Source organism: Acomys minous, assembly GCF_964271855.1.
Source record: "Acomys minous genome assembly, chromosome: 12".
In the NCBI taxonomy this organism is placed as follows: Eukaryota; Metazoa; Chordata; class Mammalia; order Rodentia; family Muridae; genus Acomys; species Acomys minous.
In genome coordinates, this window is record NC_140493.1 from 27,888,167 (window position 1) to 27,913,792 (window position 25,626).

At 55.5% G+C, this 25,626-nt stretch overlaps 2 protein-coding genes across 10 annotated transcripts in view; one reads left to right on the forward strand and one right to left on the reverse strand.

Annotated features, from left to right (window-relative positions):
- LOC311579927 (maestro heat-like repeat family member 5) overlaps positions 1-5,996 on the forward strand; it is a 76,931-nt gene extending 70,935 nt beyond the window's left edge. For 4 of the 7 annotated variants that reach the window (XM_084750976.1, XM_084750979.1, XM_084750977.1 and 1 more), the window contains 6 exons: positions 2,370-2,546; positions 3,115-3,270; positions 3,759-3,881; positions 4,041-4,143; positions 4,283-4,357; positions 4,596-5,996. In XM_084750976.1, coding sequence (XP_084607102.1) covers positions 2,370-2,546; positions 3,115-3,270; positions 3,759-3,881; positions 4,041-4,143; positions 4,283-4,357; positions 4,596-4,693 — 732 coding nt within the window. In that variant the 3' untranslated portion in view covers positions 4,694-5,996. Of the gene's footprint in view, positions 1-2,369; positions 2,547-3,114; positions 3,271-3,623; positions 3,641-3,758; positions 4,144-4,282; positions 4,358-4,595 lie in introns of those variants that run through there. The other 3 variants (XR_014773293.1, XM_084750978.1, XM_084750981.1) reach the window with 3 other exon arrangements.
- A 146-nt stretch (positions 5,997-6,142) lies between these two features.
- The window catches only part of PTP4A3 (protein tyrosine phosphatase 4A3), a 35,526-nt gene continuing 16,042 nt past the window's right edge, over positions 6,143-25,626 (reverse strand). Inside the window, exons 1-6 of one of the 3 annotated variants that reach the window (XM_084750983.1) lie at positions 16,729-16,872; positions 13,047-13,979; positions 10,817-10,909; positions 8,024-8,154; positions 7,351-7,425; positions 6,143-6,583 (exon numbers count right to left, since the gene is read on the reverse strand). In XM_084750983.1, the coding sequence (XP_084607109.1) occupies positions 6,466-6,583; positions 7,351-7,425; positions 8,024-8,154; positions 10,817-10,909; positions 13,047-13,151 (522 nt within the window). In that variant the 5' untranslated portion in view covers positions 13,152-13,979; positions 16,729-16,872 and the 3' untranslated portion in view covers positions 6,143-6,465. Of the gene's footprint in view, positions 6,584-7,350; positions 7,426-8,023; positions 8,155-10,816; positions 10,910-13,046; positions 13,980-15,546; positions 15,567-16,728; positions 16,873-25,626 lie in introns of those variants that run through there. The other 2 variants (XM_084750985.1, XM_084750984.1) reach the window with 2 other exon arrangements.

The following is a 25,626-nucleotide window of genomic DNA, read 5'->3' on the forward strand; positions in this document are numbered from 1 at the left end:
CCCAGGTGGCATGCAGCCGCCGGCACCAAGGGCGGACAAGGTCCATTGGGTTGGAACCCCAGCTCTGTCACCTGGACACTGACTTTCCCTCTCTGGTCCTCAGCTTCAGAAATGGACATATCTTAGGAGCAGACACTTCTGTTTTCCAGGAATATGCCTCCTTGCTCTGAGAAGGGACGAACTCTCCCTGCACAAAGCCAGAGGCTTTGGACCCTGGCAGACAGAACCCTTCACTTGGCACAGAGAGTTCCCTTGAGAATCATGTGTCCCTTATCCCTCATTCCCAACCAAGTTCCCTATGCCATCACCATAGCCCATATGGACAGCTGTGACAAGAAAGACTACACTGCTGCCTTTGAGAGACCTGCCTTTCCATCATTCTGGCTCCCCAGCTCAGGCCCTAGTATCCCTAATACCTTCCTCACTGAGGCACCCTGTCATGAGCAAGGCCTGAGGCCCTGGATAAACCCCTTCTCAGGCTCTAATGAGAAGGCCTGTTTAGCACTCAACATTCACATCTGTATAATGGGATGGAAACTGGACCTGCTTTGTGTAATAGGCAGGTCATGAGACCAGTGGTGGCCATGGTCATCATGCTGACCATGGTCAGCCCCCAAGCCACTGCCATCATAAGCAGCAGCCGCACCCTCTTAGGGCCAGGACCCTGTGGGCTGGTCAGTGGACACCATCTGATTCAGCTGTAGAGATAGGTAGAAGTGTTCTTAAAAGCAGAGAAGTGTCCACTCATCCACCCTAGGTAGTGGCAGATGCACCGCCCATTCTGTTGCTGCTGCAGGAGGCTGTTGTCAACCTAAGAGCTTTCGGAGAAAGTGTGATCATGGGAATGCCACGAGAATGACATTCTAACGAGGCCCCCAAACCACCTTGACCATCACTCCAATTCCATTAAACTTATAGCTCCCTGTATGACTAAGGCAGGTCCAACCATTAGAGTCACCATGGTCAGTAAAGCCCTTTGCACTGCATGTAGCACAGAAAGTGCTATTTAATGGGAGGAAGGGAGGCAATGTAGCACTCGCTCATCACCTGTTAACCCATCCACCTATCCACCTGCCTTCCATCCATCCATCCATCTGTCCATACATGGAGCCATCCATCTACCCATCCACAAACCACACCCATCCATCTATCCACCCATCCATCCATTCACCCATCTGTCCATGCACCGAGCCAGCCATCTACCCATAGACCCACCCCATTCATCCACCCATCCATCTACCCATCCACAAACCACACCCATCCATCTGTCCACCTATCCACCCGTTCACCCATCTGTCCATGCACCGAGCCAGCTACCTACCCATCCATTTGTTCCTAGGGCCCTTTGCCTGACTCAACCTTTCTTCGCGTGTTCATCCTGTTTACTCGGCCACTCACTCCGTTATACATGTGTCCCCTCATGCGTCCATCCACTCATTTCGTGGTCTGTTATCTCTGCACTTGCTCCAGCTGATCTCCCACAGTCAGCACACAGGCAGTCACCATGTACCCTCTCTGTGCCCTGCATGGAGGAGGAGTCTATAGGGAATGAGAGGGGCAGACAGGACACTTTTCTAAACCAGGAGGACTGGGTCAAGGAAAAGGAGCAGGTCCCCGCCCCATATCAGGTAAGGGCAGCTGTCACAACAGGACCAGATGGAAAGGGTAGGTTTATGAGCATTCCCAGTGTCAGGTGTGCTGGGGTGGAGGAAGGAAGGACTGACCGGAGTGAGACAGCAAGCCACTTGCTTCCAAGCAGCAGGCACACCATGCCGGGCGTGCCCAGTTTCTCTCTTGGCTCTTCCTATCATCCTACCAGACTAGACCCCAGATCTCAGCACACTGACTACACCTAAAAGTGCCCAGGCGTGCGCTGCCATCAAACAACTCTGTGAAAATGAATTTAATGTTTCAAACCAAACAGAGCTTAGGAGACAAAGGTTGCTTAAAATGTGTTTAGAAGTTGGGAGGAAAGCCACTCTGATAAAAGGTAGAAATGGCCTGGTGCTCTCTGGCCATTTGTTTGGAGTTTGGGACACACAGCCAAAAAGTGGGGCAGGCAGAAGGGGCTGGAAAAAGAACAAAAGTGTGAAAATGGCCCACAGTGGTCCCTTCCGACACGAACATTCTGGAGACCCACCTTGGTAAATACAACCTGGCCTTTTCTGGTCCAGTTGACCCCACCTGACCTGCGGGGAGCCAGATATGGGAGTAAAACCCACATGGGGTTCAGAGGAAGGGAAAAGTGGCTCCAGGCCCAAGAATGATAAGGAGCCGGGAACCCAAGGGCAAGACAGGGACAAAGACTGAAGCCAGGTGACGGGGGCAGACCTGTGCCTTCCACTCACCGCCCACTGCCTTCCCTATAGGGAACCCTGCTCCAGGGGCAACTGCCAGCCTTCCTTGATGGCCTCTCCCAAAACAACGAGGCAGTGGTGATAGGCATCATGGGCACAGTGTCGGATGTACTGCACCGCCTGGGCACAGAGGGCGCAGGCGCACAGAGCCTCAGCATTGCTATCAACGCCCGCTACTACTTTGATAACGTGAGCACAGAAACGGACGTGAGCACAGAGACGGGCCTGACCAGGCGTGTTCCCCTGGGCCCTCCCCCACACCTCCCTGTGCCTCAGGACCCCTTCTGCCCTCTCACTGCACCTAACACCAAACCCAAGAGAACTGCCTAGCTGTGAGGCCGCAGGTGCACCAGGTCTGGCCAAGCGGCCGCCAGGTAGTGCTCAACCCCTCCTCATGGCTGAAGGGAGCCAAGTGTAACTTGTCCAACCCTTCTGCGTCCTGGTCTACTTACTACACAGCACTCAAAAGCCGGGTCCAAAACAACTGCCACCGCCACCACCACCACCCACCTATAGAAAATTGGGAATAAGTCACCCAGCTGTATTCATGGTCCAGGCTGACAGTGGGCACCAAAGGTTAGGGTGATTCCATGTGAGGATGGCCTGAGGCCTTGTCTGAGAGAAGGGCTGGCCCTCTTCTGAATCTAAGGAAGAAGAGTCAACCTTACCCTGGGTCCCAACCTTACCAAGGGAGTCCAAGGAAATAGAGGGCCCAAGCTGGGAAACACTAGAACCTTTCTACGGTCCCACCTCACAGGAACAGGACAACATCCGAGCAGCAGCTATGGCACTGTTTGGGGATCTGGTGGCAACGATGACAGGCAGTGTGCTGAGTGGCCTGCGGACCCAAGTGTGCCAGAGTATGGTGCCTTTGCTCCTGCACCTGAAAGACCAGTGTCCAGCTGTTGTCACGGTCAGTGCCAACCTGCAAGCCTTTCACCTTGGGCAAAGGGACAGGGCAGCCAGCTCAGGTTGCCTAAGGGTGGGATAGAGGGCAGTGGCGGCAGAGTCTGGCCACCCGCAGGGCTCTCCACATTACTGTCCCTTTCCATGCCCTTCCCGGATTTGGGCCAGCCAGACCTGTGAGTCTACCATCCACAGCAGAGGATACAGGGATACAGACACACAGTGTACCCGCTGATAACACTGGCAGTGCCTTCCTTACCCTGCTGTACTCTCTGGACATAATGTCCACTCCCTGTCATAGCAGGAGGGGACAATAGCAGCCAGCTAAGAGAGAGCTGGGTACCTCCCTGTCTTCCACAGGGCACTGTGATCCTAAGGTAGGAACAGCTTCCCAGACACCAGCACAGCAGGCTACTGAGGTGTTCATTGCAGCTGTGGTCTTGGGGAGTGGATACCCCAGGCACTGGGTGACCCCACCTATGGCTGTCTCCGCAGCAGGCCAAGTTCACTTTCTACCGCTGTGCTGTGTTGCTCCGTTGGCAGCCACGGCACACCCTGTTCTGCACGCTGGCTTGGGAGACCGGCCTCAGTGCCCGCCATTTCCTCTGGACCTGCCTGGTGAGGGACCAGGGTACAGGGTCAGTACTGGGGGGTGGGGGGGCCTGAGATAGCTGAACCCCCATAGACTGCCCTTACCAGGGAAGTAAGGTTGGCAGGGATTGAGGTCAACAGTCTCTGAGGCCCCTGGCAGTGACATGCAAGCTCTCCTCTGGCCAGATGACCCACAGCCAAGAAGAGTTCAGCATCCACTTGTCACAGGCCATCAACTATCTGCACAGCCATGACCGCCATATCAAGACCTGGGCAGCTCTTTTTATAGGTGGGCAGCCTGAGCCAGGCTTGGAGTCCCCACTCACCCCTGCCCGCCCACCAGCAAAGAAAAATGGGGGGTGGGGAGGAGGGCCTGGGGCTGAACAGCCTCCATGCAGCACCCGTGCCTCTCTCTCCATCTTGCACAGGGTACACCACCTGCTACCAACCCAGGGCCGTGTCACAGATGGTAAATGACACGGACAGCAAGCTGCTCTTCTCCAGTAAGCATCCCATACCCTGGCCCTGTCTCTATGGGCCCCACCCCAGCTCCCTGCAGCACAGTGGCACAGACAGGAACCCAGGCCCCCTGAGCAGACCCCACCCCACCAGGGCACTCCATGCTGGCCAATGGATGGAAAGCACCCTCTTAGCCTCCTGCCCAGTTGGAACTGGAGTGGCGGGCTGGAGGGGTTGCTCCCGGGCCAGGGTCACCTCTGACTTGTCCTTTCTCTCCTGAAGCTTTTAAAGACCTCAAAAAAGACCCAGAACCCGGCATCCGGGAATTTGCCACCAGACAGCTGTCATTTCTTCGGGAGGTGTCAGCCAGACCCAAGTAGTGACTTTGAGCCATCCTCCCTACCTCTACCCTCCCCAAAACAGCCCTGCCCCTAACCCTATCCACAGAGCTTGGTTGTATAACATTTTTCCATTTGAAAGAAAAATCTAGACTCAACAGAAAAGTGTGAGAGCCGTTTGCTTCCTGCCTGCCACCTGAGGGCCCTCTCCTGTGGCCAAGCCAAGCCCTTAGAAGATACTGGCAAGACTTGGGGACACATACGGGGACAGACAAGGAGGGGCAGGGCAGAGACAAAATGCAAGATCTCTCTGGTAGACTCCACAAATGACAGCTCAGGAATAGGATCAACTGCAGGCAGCCAGTTGTCATAGGGTCCAGGCCACGGTGCCCACAGCTGAGCAAGCCTTTCAGTGGGAGTTGAGGCCCAAGAATAAAGTCAGCAGCATCCCTAGGTGAGAACTCTGCAGGGGCTGTGGAGCAAGCGGTCAAGGCATCTCTACTCCAGGGCACAGTCCTCCTCCACCCGGGTCCACCAGCCAGACCTAGACGAAGCCCAGTGGTAGGCCCCTCAAATGTGCAGGAGTTCAGAAGAGGGTACCTGACTTGTTGAGAGCATCCCCCGCCTAAACCCTTCTAAGGCAAAGCCCTTCCCCCTGAGCTTCAGTGACTATTTAAGAAATGGCAGACAGGACCCGTGGGTAGAGCGTAGGGAACCACACCACAGCCTGCATTTCTCAGGATCCACGAAACCTGCCAGCTTCACCAAAGGACCCCCTAGCTAGCCCTCCCACGCAAGACCCTTTACACTATACCCCCCTGGCTTTACTGAGTCTGTGCTGGTATAGACCCTGCACCCCCTTACAGGGTCTGCAAAGGCCTGCGGATCACATCCATAAGTGGTGTCGGTGCCATAAGACAGATGCCACATCTACACTGACACATACAGCCAGCCCTATCCCTTATGGTCTCCTTTCCTCAGCTAAGGGAAGAGTCAGCCCACTGCTCAGAACCTGTGAGCTGGATGACATCACCCAAGCCTACCTACACTCTCAGACCTACCTATACCTCACACCACTCTGCTGCCCTGACCCTGTCCTCCTCCTCTGAGCAGTGGAGGTCATTTCCTAGGCTGGTGGCCACTGTGGCCAAAACTCGGCTCCCCCTACCCTTCATTGGTTGCTTGGGGATTTGGGGGCGGAGGGCACTGAAAGTTCCAAGTGACCCCCACTCTGTCCCACAGAGGTGACTCAGCCTCATCTTCTAACGAACCCCCAAACTGTCACCAGTCCAAGTTGTCGCTAGCAGGCACTGTGTGTGAAGAACTTGCAGAAACAAGGCAGGGTGCAAAGCACTACATGGCCACCAGAGGGCAATAGGGAAGCACACAGCGGCAGCAGCAACAACAATACACAGAACAGAAAAGGCGGGGCCACAGCCTGCCAGGATCCACACCCCATTTCACGGCTCTGCACCACTCTTCACACATATCCACAGCTCCTGATTTATTGCCTTGAGAGTCCAGAGCACCTGGTAACAAAGGTGCTGAAAAAAGGTTAGGGTGAGGGCAGCGCCCGCTGAGGCACTGGGCCCAGTGGTTAAAAACACCCACCTGCAATACACAGGCCAGGGAGAAGGCCTGGGCAGGGGGTGGAAGGGTCAGACAGGACTGGCAGAAGGTCCAGGGACAGCCTCAAGAAGACAGTCGTGGGCACAGACAGGGACAGAGCTGGAATGCACACAGCCATTGGACTCCTTAGACACAGATGCCAAGAGGCACAGGAGTACAGGGTGTACAGGGCCAGGACCTATAAGCTACATGACGCAGCATCTGGTCTTGTGCGTGTGTGGGTCTTTGAACCGCAGTCTCTGCTTGGGCCGGTACTTCTCCAGGTAGGTGAGCTGCTTGCTGTTGATAGCCCCACGGCGCTTCCTGCAGACAAGGATAGGCAGAGAGGGTCAGAAAGCCTGGCTTGGACACCTTGCCTGCCCCAGGGTGCTCCAGACCCTGGAGGCCAGTATGGCTGAAGCAAGCCCTTTCTTGTCCTTATCTGTGGGGCCTTGAGTGGATGGACTCACAGGAGGTAGGCTAAGCTGGGCCTCTGGGAGAAACCTAGGAGGCCTGGGCTGCGTGAAGGCTGGGGGATGCATCTCATCCTAGCCAAGCAGCACCTCCTCAGCACTATACCAAGGTACAGAGAAACCGCATGCATGTGTGTTTTCCTGTAGCTCTATCAGTCTGCATACCCCAGGCTCCTCTGAGGACACCTGCAGGCTAGTAGACCCCACATCACTATGGCCATACAGGACCTGCCCCAGGGAGAAAAGAGATGGTCGTGCCTATTTCAGGTAGCACAAAGGTGTCCACATATCCACAGTGGCTATGTCAATGTCACACACGCGCTCGCGCACACACACACACACACACACACACCACAGGCTAGGGGGTGCAGCATCAATTGTGTAGTCCTTGCCCAGAAGGTGAGGAAGATGGGGGTCGTGCAGGAAGGGTTACTGTACCATAAGGCAAGACTGCCCTGGGAGCATCCAGGGAGGGCAGAGAGAGAGAGGGGAACTTCACAAGGAACAACTACAGGAGTGAAAGGTGAGGGACAAGGAGTGACAGCCTAGGCCCCGCCCAGCTGCCAAGACCCCACCACAGACCCCCTAAGCGCCCGCCCACACACGCTGGCCACTCACTGTCGGATGAACTGGATGGCATCCTCATATTTCATCCCGCTCTCGATGAGGGCGAGTGCCACGAGCACGGGAGCCCTGCGGGAACAAGCAGAGCTGAGGTTATCTGAGACCCTGCGGTCCCTTTCTTATCCCTGCCTCGTGCTGCCTGACAGAGACACGGGGCACGAGGGACTGACCACCCTCACCACCACCACCCCAACCCCCTCAGCTGCCCGTGGAGGGGCACAGACTCCAGAAAGCCCAACTGTCTGCTCTAGTCTGGCTCCCTCTTCCCCCTCCTGTGCAACCTGAGGGGATACAGACGACCTCTCTGTGCCTAAGCACCTAGAAAGCGAGCCCGATGAGCATACTAGCTGCTGAGTCCACCCTCTAGCCCTCCCAGGGGTGCGCTCCCCTGACTGGCCCATTCCCATCTGGTGTGGGCGGTTGTTTCTCTGTCAAGCCAGGGTCAGGCCTGGACAACCAGCATGTCTCTGTGGCAGCTCTTTTTCTGCATGAGGCCCAGTGACCGGATCAGAGCGGGAAGCCCTCCCTGCCAGGCTGTGGAAGTCCTTGCCTGAGAGAACCCCTGGTGGCCCCACATCCAAACGCATAAAGCAATAAAGTTAGACCATGGGAACACAAGCTGAGCTCCCAGCCACCACAGGGCCGTGAGCCCCCAAGCGTCACTCACCTTCCCAGGCCTGCCACACAGTGCACGGCCACGCAGCTGCCTGGGTCATTGTAGAACTTGGCCTTCAGCAGGCTCAGCCAGTCCTCCACCACCTTTCCAGGAGGGGGTGCCCCGTCATCAAAGGGCCAGTCCTGCAGAGAAAGAGGGCTGAGGAGCTGCCCTGGAGGTGGTAGCTTTCCTTCCCCTTGGCTCTTGGAGCTCTAGGTGGGAGGGCGAGGCTAGCCCACATGGAGAAGGCTCCAGCCTAGGGTATCCTGGGGCATGGTGTTGGGAAGACAGAGATGGGACGCAAGTTCTTCCTTCCTCTACAAACTGCCGGGCAGTGGATCTGTGTTGGAGGATGGTCTGATGTATTTTTTTTTAAACTAATTTATTCATATTACATCTTGATTGTTAGCCCTTCCCCTGTTTCCTCCCATTCCTCCCTCCCTCCCACTTCCCCCCTTCTCCCCTCCCCTATGTCTGTGATTGAGGGAGACTTCTTCCCCCTATGTATGCTCTAAGATTATCGAGTCTCTTCTTGGTAACTTGCTATCCTTCTTCTGAGTGCCACCAGGCCTCCCCATCCAGGGGACATGGTCAGAAAAGGGGCACCAGAGTTCACGTGAGAATCAGATCTCACTCTCCACTCAACAGTGGAGAATATCGTGTTTGTCGGCTAGGTCTTGGTAGGGGTTCGAAGTTTACTGCCTATTTCTCCTTGGCTGGTGCCTTAGTTTGAGGAGGACCCCAGGACCCAGATCTGCCTGTCATAAAGTTCTTCTTGTAGGTTTCCAGGACCCTGTGGGTCCTATTATTTCCCCATTCTTCCATGCTACTCTCGCCTAAAGACTCAATAGGATGTCCTCTCCTCTGACCCACTTTCTTGGTAAGTAAGGTTTTTCATGGGACGTATCCCTTGGACTAGTGTTTTGATATAAGTGAGTATATACCGTTTGTCTCTTTTTGCTTCTGGGTGAACTCACTCATTATGATAATTTCTAGGTCAATCCATTTGTCCACAAATTTCGGGAATTCCTCGTTTTTAATAGCTGAGTAATACTCCATAGTGTAAATGTATCATAGTTTCTTAGTCCATTCTTCTACTGAGGGACATTTAGGCTGTTTCCATGTTCTGGCTATTGTGTATAAAGCAGCTATGAACATGGTTGAGCATATGTCCCTGTTGTGTGTTAGGGCATTTTCTGGGTATATTCCAAGGAGTGGGATAGCTGGGTCTTGAGGAAGCCCTATTCCCATTTTTCTGAGAAAACGCCAGATAGCTTTCCAAAGTGGTTGTACTAGTTTGCATTCCCACCAGCAGTGAAGGAGTGTTCCTCTCTCTCCACATCCTCGCCAACATGTGGTGTCGTTTGAGTTTTTGATCTTAGCCATTCTGATGGGGGTCTGATGTACTTTGATGTTAACTACTGCTTTCGGTCTGTGGCCCACCTTTTACTTAATAAAAAACCATCCCACCTGGGCAGGGCAGAGGAGATAGGTGGGGCTAGGAGAGAGGAATTCTGGGAAGAAGGAGGACTGCCACGAGGGAGGAGGACAGAGACCTGAGGAGAGGAGAGGAAGGCTGCTATGGGTTAGATGGGGAAGACATGGCCGGTGTGGATGGAGAATCCGGCCCAGATGAGAAACGTTGACACGTGTTTGAGATTATGGATGGGAGGTAACTTGATCAAAAGTTATTAGAAACAGATGACATGGGATTGAGGCAGGGATCCCATGCCTGCCCCACTAAGGGAGGTAGTTTAAAGGATTGATATCTGCCCTGCCCCAGGTTAACTAAGGCTATTTTAAAATATAACACAGGTCTGTGTCTTGATTGATTAATCGCCGGGCCTACTGATGATACATATAACTTATAAACAATAGCTATGAGACCCCATCGTCACAGGGGTCGTTGCCTAGGGTCACTCTGGTACTGAGGACAGGGTACTAGAGCCTCAGGGCAGTCAGCCAGGGTCTGCTCTGCACTGGGAAGAAAGGCCTTGTTCCAGGAAACTGCAACAGGCCAGGCTAGAGGTGGCCCCCTATGGCTGGCTCTCCTCTGACCCTCCGGAGCACTATGACCAAGCTGTCCCTTAGCTGAGAGCCCCCAGGGTTGAGAAGCCAAGGAAACAGCAGCTAGGATCCCTACCCATGGCCTCTGCATGGGGTCTCCTGGGACCTGCTGCTGCCAGGAGACAGGCTCCCACATGACGGGCCATAAGAAGCTGAGGAGAGGCCCTGGGAGCCCTGGAGGAGCCAGGCAGGCACCTGCTGAGCCCCACCTCTTCTCTCCAAGAGGGTCTCCACGGGCCGTCATGGTCTCCAGGGCTGCCAGGGCTCAAGCCTCAACCCACAGTGCCAAATTCAGCAGGCGGGGAATCGGCACAGCTAGGGGAATGCCAGTCGCCAGGTGAGCCCTCCTGCCTCTTGCTGTGGCCTCAGAGAATGCCTGACTCTCATCAATTGCTCCAAAAAGGAAACCACACTGAAACTGAGGCTACAAGCTGCTGATGGACTTGGAGCACCTGGTAGGACCCACATGCCCCAACAAAGACAAGCCAAGTGCTTAGATGCTACGACCAATAGCACCAAGTGTGTGCCACCTCACCTCAGGGCTAGTCTGAAGAAAATGGGTACAGCAGAGATGACTTTTTTCAGTGTCATCTGTCCCACACACCAATGTAGGCACAGGTAGCCCGGGGTGTATCAGGTGACAGCAGAGGCCCCAGATTCCCAGGGAAGAGGGCCAAATCTACTGCCCAGACCTTGCTTGTGGTAGCCACAGTGCCCAGAGCCACACACGCCCCTCACCACAACAGTGATGCCGTCCTTCTCCAGGGGGGTCTTGTCATAGGTCACTTCGCACACACGTACCACAGTGGTAGCCCCATACTTCTTCAGGTCCTGGGATGGGCAGAGGGAAAGACAGGGTAATTCAGAAGGCAGAAGTGGGCTCCAGCCCAGGGTTCTTCCCATGCCTGAGTCGCCACAGGTCTGCCCCTATGGAACTCCTAAACAATGGTGTTCCCTCAAGCTGCCTCCCCTGAGACAAGCGGGCTTCATAAGTCAGCAAGTGGCCTTGGATGCTTAGTGGCTAGCAGGGTAGCCTCTACTGGTGCTTAGGGTCACCTGTCCCTGTCCTACCTCTGTGACTCAACCCCCCCCAACTGTCCCTCACACCCCTGCAGCATCGAGAACAAAGGGTCTGAGCAGCCAAACCTGGCAAAGCCACTCAGTCCCCAGCAAGGGGGCCTAGGCCTCAGATAGCTCCCTTGCCTGTGCACAGCCCTCCCTTCCTGGGCTACATGGGTGGGTTCCACAAAGTTCCTTGGGAGTCTCCAGCAAGCAGACCTCAGGAGTTGGAACCTGAGTCAGCTGAGTGACACCTCTCAAACACCACCAGGGGAAGCCCCAGAGAAAAGTTCACTCAGTTACCAGCCAACGTGGAGTATTTATACCCACAGTCACGGGCAGGCCCAACCCCCACCTACCTGCTCCCAGAGGGTATTTTGGGAATGGTGAGGAATGACTGGGCCTTGCTGGCCATGTGATGGGAGCGCCAGACACAGCAAGGCCAAGACCCAACTATTCTGAGAGTGCAAGAAAAATGAGGGTGTGTCCACCTCAGAGACCACAGGGTCTTTGCTGAGTCCACCAAGGAGAACGCCACCATTAGCTCAGGACTCAGTGTCCCAACCACGCTCACACTCTGATCTCTCACCCTAGTTGTATACTGAGCCTTAATTTAGGTCACGAAGCCCTCACCCTGGTCACAAGCTGAGCTCTCATTCTGGTCATACACTGAGCCCTGATCCTCCTCATACCCTGACTCTCTCTCTTTTATTTTATTTTATTATTTATTTATTTATTTATTTATTTTGGTTTTTTGAGACAGGGTCTCTTTGTCTTAGCCTTGGCTGTCCTGGACTCGCTTTGTAGACCAGGCTGGCCTTGAGCTCATAGTGATCCACCTGCCTCTGCCTCCCAAGTTTTGTTTTGTTTTTTTGTTTTGTTTTGTTTTGTTTTGTTTTTGGATTTTTGAGAGGGTTTCTCTGTGTAGCCTTGGCTGTCCTGGACTCGCTTTGTAGACCAGGCTGGCCTCGAACTCACAGCGATCCACCTGCCTCTGCCTCCCAAGTGCTGGGATTAAAGGTGTGCGCCGCCACGCCCGCATCATACCCTGACTCTTACTAAGCCCTAACCCTCCTCACACCTTGGCCTTCATCTTGATCCTGGTCACTAAGCCCCTCACCCTGGTCACTCACTGAGCCCTTGTCCTGGTCACTCACAGTACTTTTATTTTCTAGTCCCTCATCAGGCCCTGCTGTCATCTCAAAGCTCTCAGCTGTGAGAGGGGCACGCTTCCTTAGCAGAACACCCAGCTATGTGTCCAGGGCCCAGGTTCCCTGACTTAGGGCGCCCGTTGCCTTCATGCAGTCTTTCCTGTTTTGATGCCCACACACCCATGGGACTTAGCCCATGCCACAGAGAAGAGGAGAAAGAACCTACAACTGCCCGGCACACAGCTACAGGCTCTGCAAGCAGCTCCGGGTCTGCAGCAAGGATCTCTGCACAGGATCCCCACTGAGGCCAGGCTGACAGCACCCCAGCTCTATTCACCACACAGGCTCTGGGAAAAATAAATACCTGGGTGGGGGTGGAAAGAAGGTGGCTACAGACACCAGACATCTGGAGATTCTCTGCATGTCACCTCTCCAGACTGCAGTGGTCACTCTCCTTTCCCTAAGGCTTCCTGGCACCTGAGCTTGTGGGCTGGACTAGGCATGAGGTAGCTCTCTGGCCCATCTTCCATCTGCCTGTCTCCAAGCCATTTCCCCACAAGTCCTTGCCTCATCAGCCACTTTCTTGCTCAGTCTGCAGAGGCCAAGGTCACCCAGGGTCTGGACGATCAGAGCCCAGGCAATGTCCAGTGTCCACAAGTCTGACTGCCACCAGCCCTCCAGGAAAGCCAGCAGGCCATCAGCACCCATCACACCTTGAGCCACGCAGGACACCCACCGTGACTTGAAAACCCACTCACCTCGATGAAAGTGTTGAGGGTGGCATTGCTGGGGTTGTGTGTGATGAGGAAGCGCATGTTTCGGTAGCTCACCTCCACAGGCGCGGGCCTGTTCATGCGGGCCATGCCTCCTCCAGGGGCCCAGAGAGGACCAGCCAGCAGGGGCTGCACGGGGGGTCCCCCAGCCCCCCACACCAAGTCCAGTGAGATCCCCGTGCTTATCCAGAAAAAGAAAAAAAAAAAGACTTCTTAAAACCTCGCCCCCACACCCCGCACAAATATTGTGCAAATACTTGGGGGAAGCGAGAGGAAGCTGCCTGGTGGTAGTGGTGGACAACTCCAAAAACACCCAATTCTAAAAAAGAAAAGGAAAAGAAACAAACACCTCCTCTTCCAGCAAGATGGGTAGCTCCAAAGTCCTGTCCCTCAGAGTGGACTAGTTACAGGGAGGCAAAAAATAAAAATAACAACAACCAAAAAAAAAAAAAAAACTGAGCAAAGAGAACTTCAAGTTGGTGACTCTGGCCACGGAGCAGTGTCCTCTATGGGGCCGCCGCTGGGGACACCCTGTCTGCATGGGTGGAGAGAGGAGAGTCCCCTTTTTGCTCAGAGCTGGGTCCCAGCACTCAGGACCAAAGGGGAAATGAACTTGGACTCAAAGCAACTCTGGCGGCCCTGGGCCGTGGTGGGCAGGCAGCCTCTGATCTGGGCGTCTGTCACGTTACCCCATCAGGGAACGGCAAGTCCTGGAGAGGGGCAGCGGGCTCAGGCAGCAGTGCTGGCCTCTGGCCGGGCAGCAGAGGCCATTGGGAGACAAGGGCAATGGTGAGGGCCAGAGGGGCACGGGCCTCCTCAGCTCAGCGGCAGCACCCACGATGTTGGGAACGACAGTAGTCAGAGCTGCCCTCCTGGGGCTCCTCCATCAATCACACACTCGTCTTCAGAAGGCACAGTCTACGGGAGGGAAGAAAGAAACGGGAAGTCCTCCTCAGGCCTCAGATTCTCCCCGGGAAAACACAGAAGAACAGACCGCTCCTGCCAGGGCTGCCCCAGGCCCCTGAGGTGACAGGAGAGCTACAACTCAGCCACCAAGATAGGGTGACAAGGGTATCAGGGCTCACCCCAGAAGCATGTACGTACACCCCACAAATAGAGTACATCTACAGCAACGGAAGCCAAGTCACGGAGCCTGGTCCGCCATCTCACCATGAAGGGCAGTGGTCCTTCTCTTGGGACTGCTGGCCACCGCACAAAATAAAGCTCAGATCGTTCTGCAAGGGCGGGTTTCAGGGACAATGGGTACTGCCAGGGGGACAGGGGGCAAGTGGCCTCAATTGCTGCCCCCCTCCCTTCCTGGCTTCCTGAAAAACTCCACCCACAACCACCACGGACTGGGGCTTGCCAGGCACTAGAGGTAAACAAGATATTCTGCCTTGCAAGAGACCACAGGCCAAAGGGCCAGCTGCCAGGCTCATGCCAAGGAGGTGACAGCACAGGTGGCCAGGAAGGGGGTCACACCCTGGGGAAGGACACTACTGGAGGGCATCAGCCTCAGTCCGTTCATACCATTTTCTCCTCTCCAAATCTACTACCTGCAAGGGACCAAAAGAACAGCTAGCTCCCTGCCACCCCCTGGAGGGCCTGGGAGAACTTAACTTGGGCATGTTCACTGGCCTCTCTGGACCTGGTTCCCACCTACACAGCAAGGGTTAAACAAGATGTCGCCACAGAGCCTTGGGCTATGACCCAGTGGTTAGCAGAGCCTGAGCCCCCGGACTCAGCCCATACCTCACCCAGCATTCCTCTTTCCAAACGAAGGCCCCTCCTCGACCCCATCTGGAAGAGTTCTGCCCATACCTCTTACCTCCCTGCCTCTGCCCCAGCACCCACTTCTCCCAGCTGCCCACCAAGCAAACCAGGTCCCTGGAGCCTCAGCCTGGCTGCAGGGAGGCCCCAGCATAGGACCCCTGGACTCTGGTCGCACTGTTCAAGGCTCAGCGGTGCCAGGCAGCGCCAAGTCCTCACTCACCGCCTTCTAATACCTGGGAACAGCTCGCCACTCCACCCCGAGTCAGTGTCACAGCTCGCAGCTAGTCCTTGCCACCATTCTGGCAAGGGTAAGATGGGGGGGCACCTTGGAGCGGGGGGGGGGGGGAGGGGAGGGGGTCCAAAAGGAGTCCTGTGCCCGCTTTGGTAGGCCAGGGTCTCAACCCCTGTGTGTGCAGAGCCCAGTGTGAGCAAGGAGAGCCTTCCCTCGTGCTATGACACAAACAGCTGGGCCTCCTGGGAGAGCCATCCCATGTGTGCGCACTGCAATGCCCTCGAGTGCATAGAGAAGAAAGGAAGAGAAGGCTCCAGGAAGCCAGAAGACACCAGCAGACTCCTGCAGAGTCCGCTGCACCTATCAGCGACAGCAGGGAGAGGAGGGTACTGTAAGACTCTGGGGACAACAGGCATGGCCTAGTTCTGCTCCCCATAGTTACGGACCGCTGTCTGAGCAAAGGAAGCTTGAACCACCCACCTATAGCGCTCCCCCCAGGCCTGTGGGGATGGAGGCCAGGGGTCCAGGTGTAGGTGTCACCAAGCTGGACGGCATCTTATAATACCTGCACAGTCCACTGTACTCTGGGCCACACTCCTAAGAGAGGAGAGAGGAGCATGCCCACAGCATGCCTCAGTCACCTTTACCTAGGCTCAACCACATGGTGGCTGCCCCCACCCCCAAAAGGAGAGTTTCTCTGTGTAACAGCCCTGACTCCTGAATCTCACTCTGTAGACCAGGCTGGACTTGAACTCACAGAGATCCACCAGCCTCTGCCCCCCAGTGCTAGGATTAAAGGCATGAGCCACAACGTCCAGCTTGACACAACACTTCTATGGGACTGAGAAGCCCAGGGAAAAAGGGGTGTCCACCAGAGCTCTACCTCAAAGGTCCCTACTGCAGTTTAGCACGCCTGACCCGAGGCTTGTAGGCCTATCAGACACCTACACCTCTATCCCGGAAGCTCTAGGTGTGAGCAGAAGCAGAGCTCACCTTGCCTCATCATTGTGGGTCCGGGAACTCGGTCAAGCCACCATGTCCTCATCACCCCTCATGCTTACAGACCCTACTGAGACCTGTACCCTTCCTCCGGCTGGCCCTTCTCCCAGCCTCCTCTAGCACTTATCCTAAGCTCTCAGCTGCTCCCAGAACCCACATGTTTTTCAAGACCCATTTTTGTCCCTGTTTGCCAGATGAGGACATGGGCCAAAGGGGCGTGGAAGGTCCTTCTCTGGACCTTGGCCAACCCCGGCCGTCCAGCGACGCAGGTTTTCTCAACATCGAGCCTAATAATCGGGAACACTTGAACCCCAGGGAAAAAGAAGACACAGAGGTTCACAGAGGCCCCACCCTCGAGTGATGGAGTGGGAGTGCATCTAGTTTCAGAAGGGACCTAAATGGGACCCTGTGTGACACTCGGAACCAGAGGTCGCAGTTCAGAACTCTGTGCTGTCAAGACAGGTATGGCTGTCTTATGGATGGGCTGGGGACCTCCAAGGACTCCTGGTGAGGTGTGGTGAGGGCGCACAGCTCTCGGACCTCAGCGGGGTTTCCCACCCAGCCCTCCAGGGAGCCGCCATCCCGTGCAAGGCCCATCTCAGTAGGGTTAGGGTTCGGGAGTGTCCTCGAGGCCGGGTCCCCGCCGCCCGCAGCCCGGCTCACCCGCGCCCGCAGGCGTGCGGCTGCCTCCATGCGCCGGCCGGCCGGGCCGGGACCCGCGCGCGCGCGCCCTCCGCAGCGGCGCCGGCTCCGGGCGGATGCAGGGCGCCGGCGGCCCGTCTATTTATAGCGCCCAGCGTCACGTGGGGGGCGGTGACCGGAGGGCGACCCGACTCACAGTGGCTCCCGCACCTGCTGCCTAAAGATAGCGCGCGGGCAGAGCAAACAAAGGCGCGGCCAGCAGAGGAAGAGGAAGGAGGAAGGGGGAGGACCACAGCGAACCCGCCAGCCATCCCCTCTGCATCCTGCCGGGCAGGAGACTTCCCTCTGCAGAAGGGCCACCGGTCTAGAGGAACACCCCCACCCCCAGCTCTCCAGTTTCGTATACATTTACTGAGCAGCTACTGTGTGCTGGTACCACTAGCCCTCACTTCACCTTAAGAGCCACCACTCCTAGCCTACAGCTGAGGATACTAAGGTACTGAAATTTGGCACACTCGAGCCACACAGGAGCCGGGAGCTCACCTCGGCTGACACCTACCCAGCTCTCCTGAAGCCTTCCAGGGCACTCCCTAAGAGAATCTTCTTCTGGGCTCCACTGCCCTGCCGGGACAGAGTCCTGGTTCTGTCCTGGGATAGCCCAGGCAGGAGCCCTGTGCTCTCCAGCCCAAGAACGGAAGCAGACGTCAATCCACACCTGCCCCAGTGGCTGCATCGACCTGGGAGCCTTCTGGAAGCAGGGTTTGTTGAGCTCCGGCTCACAGAGTCCCCAGAGGCCTTGCCTTGCTGGGAACCCAGCTCCAAGCCTGGCTCCCAGACAGAGGGCTGGCCCTGCAATCAGTGGTTGGTGCTGTGGAGAGGAATGGGCCCTGAAAGCTGGACTTGGTCCAGTAGAGGGCATGGCCCACCCCATACTCCCAGAGAGCAATCCCATTAAGCCAGCCTTGCATAGCAGAGCCTGCCACCCGGTACTCTTGCCTGGCCCAGGTAAGTAAGGCTGATAATGTCCAGACTAGAGGGTCCCATTGGAGCCCCATCCTGGCTAACCCCAGAAAGCCAGGCAGCCATATGAGATCCCCAGAATATATCACCCTTATTTTTGTTTGTTTTTTGTTTTGTTTTGTTTTTTGAGACAGGGTTTCTCTGTGCAGCCTTGACTGTTCCAGACTCTCTCTGTAAACCAGGCTAGTCTCGAACTCAGAGAGATCCACCTGCCTTTGCCTCCCAGAGTGCTGGGATTACAGGTGTGCACCACCACACCCAGCTATATGCCACCCTTATACACCTGGCACAATAACTGCCCTGATGCTGCCTCCCAGTCCTGTGATCTCACCTGTCCCATCCTGAACACAGACCCTGTACCCTCTCTCCAAGGCACCAGCATCCAGCAACTCAGAGAAACTGAGTAGATTGTCCAAGTCACCCAGCCAGGAAGCTGGACCATGCTTGGAGATTTGCCCACCCCCAGAGATTCTGCTGGTCCCAAGTGGCTAGGAGAAGGCACATCAAAACAACAGTTTGTTAGTGACAGGCCCAGCGATTTCTGAGATGCTGTACCAGCCAGGGCTGCAAACAAGGCTCCAAGTAGCCCCACTCCTGTGCTCACTGGGGCCTCTAGTTAGGCCTGGGGGCACCTGCTAAAGCTGGCAGGGCCCCAAGCCTTTCAGAGAAATCTATATATAACACATCCAGAGCTTTCTTGGAGCCCTCCCAGAGCGCCCATATCTGAGGCCAGGAGGGGAGACCCTAGCAGGCTCCACCCACACCGGTCCCTAGGAAGCCATCCAAAGCTCTTGTGCCCCACAGTTCCAAGGATGCAACCAACCCTTCAGGTACCCTAACCCCATGCTGCCTCCACCCCCACCCCCTTGGCCATGTACCAGTTCCCAGGGAAGATATCCCTAATGGGAGAGGGAACCCAGCACTCTGATCCACACACACACCCCCACCTCCCACCCGGGCCTGGCACCAAGAAGCTCCCACTTGTTTATGGAAGGAACAAATGACCCGGCGTTCTAGGCAGAAGTCCAGATTGGGGAGCTATCCAGAACCTATCACGAGACCTCAAGCCCTCGAGGTCTGGGAGAGCCTCAGAGGAGGGGACACCCAGAGGAACTGCATGCCTTCCCAGAGGGAGCCGCTATGTCACCTGCCCCTTTGCCTCCTGCTTTGGGGGGGGGCTTCCCCAATTCAGTCCCCAAAGGGCTGTGTGGAACCATGCACAGGATGGGGACCACAGGAGAGCCTTGGGTGACAGGCGCTCTGGAAGGCAGGGTGGGCAGGGAAGGGTTCCCAGAGGAGGTGACCCAAGAAAGAAGTGGACACATTCCTGGTGCCTGCATTGACCGTTTGCTCTGATGCCCTGTGCCACCTGGGACCAGTGCTGGCCCCTGCTGAGCCTAAGGCCACCTCTATAAATGAACTCACTGCTAGAGAGGCAAGCCATCTTACAAGCTGGTGCCAGCACCCTGCATGTCATGGGCTGTGACCTGGAAACAGACCTGTGCGGAGCAGACCTGGGTTTCCAGAGGGCAGACACCTGCTGTCCCCAGCAAGGCTCAGTCTGAACAGTGCCCTGTGATCTGCCGACCCAGGCTCCTGCTCTCTGAGGTCACCCTCGTGCCAGGCACCAGCTCCACCTGCAGCACTGAAGACCAAAGGCTACTAACTGTCACTTCTGCAGGCTGGTAGCACACAGTGGGTCCAGGTAATCGTGCATGAGGTCCACCAGGTATCATAGGTCTTAAAACTTGGGACCTTTGACCCCTAGAGGTCCTCCCTGAGCTCCATGCTGTCTAAGAGCATCAGGTGGTCCTGCCTCCCAGGAGTTACCTCAGTTATGGCTGGCAGGACACCCCTTTCCTCCTTCATGGCTCGTATGTCTTCTGCCTTCTACAGCCTATGACCTCCCCTACACTAACCCAGACCTTGGGATGCCTTCCCAGAAACAAAAGAAACTGAGTGTTCATTCATTCATTCATTCATTCATTCATCTAGTCTTCATTCATTCATTCATTCATTTCACTCTCACTCAGTGTGACAAGCATGCTGAGCACCTCCTGGTGCCAGTCACAGAGCTGTGCAGAACAGAGACAGGGCAGGTGGAGAGAGAACAGCTGGGTTGCCAGTGCTGTGGGCAGGCATCACTACTGACTCAGGGTGCCTCAGTTTCCCAGGGTGCCACAGACAGAGTTAGGTGGTGATTTCTCTCACAGGGCTGTCTGCTCACAGGTGAGGCACGCTGGACCAGCGCACCCTACCTTCCTCTCTGCAGTTTTTCCCATCCATGTCCTCTACCCCAGAGCCATGGCTCCTGGATCTTTTCCTCCTGCTCCTATCTTCAAGGTGAACTCTCCTACAGAGTAACCCCTTGCAGGAACGCTGTGCCTCAGTTTCCTCACCTGTAAATTGGGATGAAGGCAGCAACTCAATTCCCTTTCAGAGTCACCAGAAACAAGCACACTCTAAGCTGTACCCACGTCCAGAGCACAGCACAGCCTCCTCCCCGACTCCTACCTGCATCCAGTACGTAGAGGACCACTCGGGCCTGAACATCCCCCAAGGTCACATGTCCTCAACTCCATCCTTTGTTTGGGTCTGGGTCTCAGGACTTCGCACCCTTATTACTTGGCCCCTCCATCCCAACATCCAAGCACCCACAGGAGGCTTAGGATTCTGCCCAGAGACCCAGCTACCTCAAAAGACAACGGCCATGGTGTCTGCCCCTGCCAACGAAGAAGGCTTAAGGGATTCTCCAGGTGTCTACAGGCCTCCCCACTTCATCAGGGACTCCTCCACACCAAGAAAGATGTTAAGTGGGTAACAGACATGTGTGGCCATCTGGGAGGGCAGCTTGGTGCCTCACCTCCAACACAGATTAGCACGCAGGACTGAGAACCCCTTCATCTGTCAAGCCACCCAGTAAGCCACCATGACTGTCCTCAAAGTTTGGCTCCAACTGCAGACTGAATGGTGGCTCCCACCTGCCACAACTCACACGCCCTCCATTGGCTCCTGGAGCCTACAAAACTCACTGTCCTTTGGTCGAAGAATGAAGGAGTCACACCTCCAGGTTCTTTTCTCTCCCACTGAATGCCTCAGACACCCCCAAAGCCAGGGCCTTGCCCTCCAGGAAGCTACCAATAACCCTCAGTATCCCAAGCTCCCAGTTACATGTGTACCTGCCAAACACTTGTGGGCTCCATGCCTCCTTGTTGCACTGGACTAGGGCTGGGGAAGCAAATGTCATAATCGACTCCCAGAGATCACAGAGATGGGGGGGGAGGGTGTGGAGAGCACGAGATACCAGGCTGGCCGTTACAGCACGGGGAAACATGGGCTGGGCAGCGTCACCATGGAGAAGAGGATTGGGAAGGCAGCATTCAGGCAGAGTCAGTTTCCAGGGCAGGAACCAACCACATCCTCCAACAGCAGCAAGCACCAGTGTATACCTGGATGGCAGCTCGCCATCTGACCCATGTCTTTCCCCAAAAAATATATACAAACCCCACCTGAGACCCAGGACTGAGAATCCCTATTTTACATACAGCCAGATAGACAAAGAGGAGCAAGGCTGCCTACATCCTGCTTGCCTCAGTCTAGCCCAGGCCTCCTTCTCGTCTCGTGTGAATTATACAGTCTTGGAAGCTTCACACCCACAGAGCAACCAAAGGAAATGGCAGGAGGCCCATTCTACTCTGGTCATCCGTGGCACCTCCAGAGCCTCCCCAGAGCCTCCCCAGCCACCCATCAGAGCCCAGGGACCACCGCTTTGTATATATCTGGAGAAATGACTCTCCAGAACCTTATAGGGGCCTTTAGGCTGAAGGTGGTAACAGATGGCAAGGCAGGCTGCCATATGTTAGCACTGGAAATTAAAGGTGACATCTGCCACTTACAGGGGACCTACAGCCATCCAGCCAGACAAGATCCTATGGCTGAGGGGATGGGGGGGAGGCTCTGGACCTCTCTGGTCCTTCTGTGCTGCAGGTTCAAAAGAGTGCCTGTGGCTGTGCTGTACCAGGGCTATGCCGCCACCACATCACCACCTACAGTGGTCCTGGCCCACTTTCTGATGATGTGGCTGGCATGGAAGTAACAGAAGACAGTGTAGGATCTGCCTATACTGAAACTGGGGTACCACAGTAGGAAGGGTCAGGTACCCCACAATAGACAGAGAACCGAGAGGAAGGCCCAACTTGGGCCCTGCCAGAAGAAGATGCCACTCTGGCCACAAGAGTGACACCCTTCCGCAACTGCCCTAGAAAGTGCTGTGACACCCTGCCCTTTGTAAGGACTCATGGCTAGTGACACTCACCACCTGGGTCCCCTTCACTGGCAGCTAGTTTTATCCCATCACCTCCCTCCATGCCAGAGGTGGAGGCAGGAGCCCTGAGATACATACATACGTGTGTGTGTGTGTGTGTGTGTGTGTGTGTGTGTGTGTGTGTGTGTATCAGCCCCAAGATTAAGCTCAGGGACAGCACAAACAGGGTAGTGACACAGGGTCCAAAGTCTCAGACTGGCACAGTTCTCCCTGCTGAGCAGGGGGCAGTGGGCAGGCAGTCTTCCAGGGGCCTGTGATAGCAAGAACAAGGGAGGGGTGGATGTCAGGTCATCACAGCCCCAATAGGGTGGATGACCTGCCTGGTGCACCCCTCCCTTCAAGTAAGCAGCCCCAGCCCCAAACCACTGGCCAGAGACCCCATCCCCGGCAGGCAGTGGCCTTGGGACCTATGTCCCATCAGTTCCTGCTGGGGTCCATACTTCCTCTAGTGCCTTCTTAATGCTGCGAAGTTTTAATACAGATCCTCATGTTGTGCTGACCCCTCCAACCATAATCGTTTTCATTGCTACTTCATAGCTGCAATTTTGCTATTATGAATCGTAATGTAAATATCTGTGTTTTCCAATGGTCTTAGATGACCCTGGTCAAAGGGTCCTTCAACCCCTAAAGGGGTCGCCACACAGAGTTTGAGAACTGCGGTTCTAGTAGGAAGTGGGAGGGGAAAGTCAGGTCTACACACCCAGCCCACCCAGGCCCAGCACTAACCCCCACTCCCATTAATTCCCCAGGAAGTGGAAACTCCATAAATAGGGCAGGGCTGCTCCCGACTCCCAGGACCCTTGCCCCTCCTCCACCAGGATACCGTTCCAACCATGGCAGTAATGTACAGAAAGCTGTACACACACCTCCACACATGGGCATACATACGCTGAGACATGCCCCAAGTGGGGATGTACCACACACATGCACACACAGACACGTGTACATACAGGTATGTACCCACATGCCACCACACAAAGACATGCACACTCAAGGACCTGCACACCCGGGATATACAACAGGCAAATTTCTGGGGGGGAAAGTGATCAGTCAGATGCCTGGGCATCCCTGCTCAGCTCCGCATGCCACCCTGGACTCAGAGGTCTCCACTGTGCCATCCATGTACACAGACTCCCAGTGCATTTGAGCATGAGGATTACCTGCATCCACACTTGTGGCCGACTGTGTGGGCAGGTGGGAACCCAACCCGGTTCTGCAGCCCTAGAACGGCAACGCTGCCCTGTCTGGGAAACCCAGAGCTCTACCAATGGGACACTGGCTACTAAAAGCCTGTGGTTCTGGCGGACCAGATGCTGAGACAGGAATTCTGCAGGTCCGGTGGGAGGAGTCAGGTTGGAAAGCCCACCGCAGGCTCGGCATAAGACCTAATCCCTCAGTCTTGGCATTTCCCTTCCTTAGAATGATCCAGGCTGACACCAACTCCTGGCACAGCTCCACCCAAGCTGCAAGGCCCCCAAAGCCTAGGGCCGATGAGCGGGAATGGCATCCCTAAGGGCACAGGCTTTCTTGGACCCACTTGGTGGTAACAGTCCCTGAAGGAGGTAAGGCCACACTCTCACCAAAAGCCCCCACCAGGAACAGAGAAAAAAAAAAGGTCTGGCCCAGAGTCCACCAGGCGACTCCTACCCCTCTGGGTCACACAAGGAACCATCCAGTGGATTTCTTTTTTTCTTTTTTCTTTTTTTAAATTAATGTTTATTTTTATTTTATGTGCATTGGTGTTTTGCCAGCATATATGTCTGTGTGAGAGTGTCAGATCCCCTGAAACTGGAGTTCCGGGTTGGTGTGAGCTGCCATGTGGGCGCTGGGAGTTGAACCTGGGTCCTCTGAAAGAACAGTCAAGTTTTTAACCACTGAGCCACCTCTCCAGCCCAAGTCTTATGGCTTTCAACAGGCACAACCCCTAGGAGGAGACAAGAGCTGCAAGCTGGGGTCTCAGAGAGCTGAGTGGGTCCTTGGGGCTAAGGATACCTCTTGTTACTCTTGGCTAGCTACCAGATAAGTGCATACAGGTGTCAGAGGTCCCAGGGAGACACAGAGACCTGCTCTGAGACGTGCCCAACACCGTCCCCACCTGATGTCCACCAGGCATCGAGACCGCTTGCACAGCCAGGATGCCTGTGGAATCGGGCCCACCTCCAAATGAGACATAAACCTAATGCAGTGTAGACAGAATTGTCGCAGTGGCCAGAAGACACGTGGTACAAGTAGGTACGAACTGCACCAAGGCTGCACCTGCCTGCAAGGTGCCAAGAAGCCACAGCCCCTCTGCACAAGGGACACGAGCTCCAGCTACTGCTTGGGATCCTCCTCCAGGAGTCCAAATCCCAGGATCATCAGCATGCAGCCAGCAACCAGCCGCTGTGTGGCCCCTTCCCTCATGCCCAACCCCCAACACTGAGAACAGCTGCTAGCCCACTCAGCCTCCTCACACACAGATGGAGAGGTCTGCTCTTAGGTGGGGATCCAATGTCCACCCCAACCCCACTTGGGAAATGGGAAGTTAGGCTGGCCTGGCCCTCTAGAAGAGGACCAATGAGTAGGCGACCCAGGAAGCTGTTGTCCTCCAGGATAGCAAGACATCAAGGAATCCTGAGTCTGTGGTGACTGCTACAGGAAGCACAACAGAAGCCTCTGCCAGGCAACAAAGGCATATACACCCAGGCCACGGAGTAAGAGACTGCGGCCAAGCAGGAACTCAAGTATCTAGGTAGTTCATGGTTGAAGGCAGGATTAACCACAGACCAACTCAGAAGCAGGATCTACCCATGCTGCCTCCTCTCTGGGCCCACTATCCACATCTATATGATGAGAGAACCCCAAAGCTTCTCTGTGTGGCAGTCATATGCACCACACCAAATCACAGGATAGTCCTGGAAGGCACTCATCACCCAATTTTCTGGATGAGGAAACTGAGGCACACCCAGAGCCAGTTTAGAGTATCACTTCCTGTGTGTTTTCTCCTTATAGTAGGCAAGCCCACTAGTGCATGGCAGGCTCAAGCCATCCGTCCCTCACCCACAATCTGTCTCATGGGATTCCTCCTCAGTACTACCCAGAACCCAGAACTCTGAGGCCAGACGGGCAGGGAGGGTGGGGGCTGGAGATCACGTAGGGAGCCAGGGCTGCATGCCAAGGCCCCGGGATGCACGTCAGAGGGGCCCAAGGAGGCGCGGGAAAGAGCTCTGACCTGGCCTCAAGAGGCCATGTCCAAAATAGCTGGCCTTCACGGTGAGACGACTTGGCCTGGTGCACGTAGGCCTCTGTTCTCTAGCATTGCCAGGCTGGCCACAGAGGTCACAGCTATTTCTGGTGGTAAGACACAGTCCTGATACCCCCAAAGGGTTAGTGTGTGAGGGACAGCAGAGGTCTAGCTAAGCAAGAGCCCCAGGACACAGGTAGAAAAGACCAGGTCACCACCACTGTCCTTGACGTGTCAAGAGGCTGTTGGGGGGGCCCTCAGTCCCTCAAGTCTCCCTGTCTACAAGACCTCAGAGTATCACCCACTGGCTTCACACGACAAGCATATGCCAGGCACATGGGTGACAAGGCAG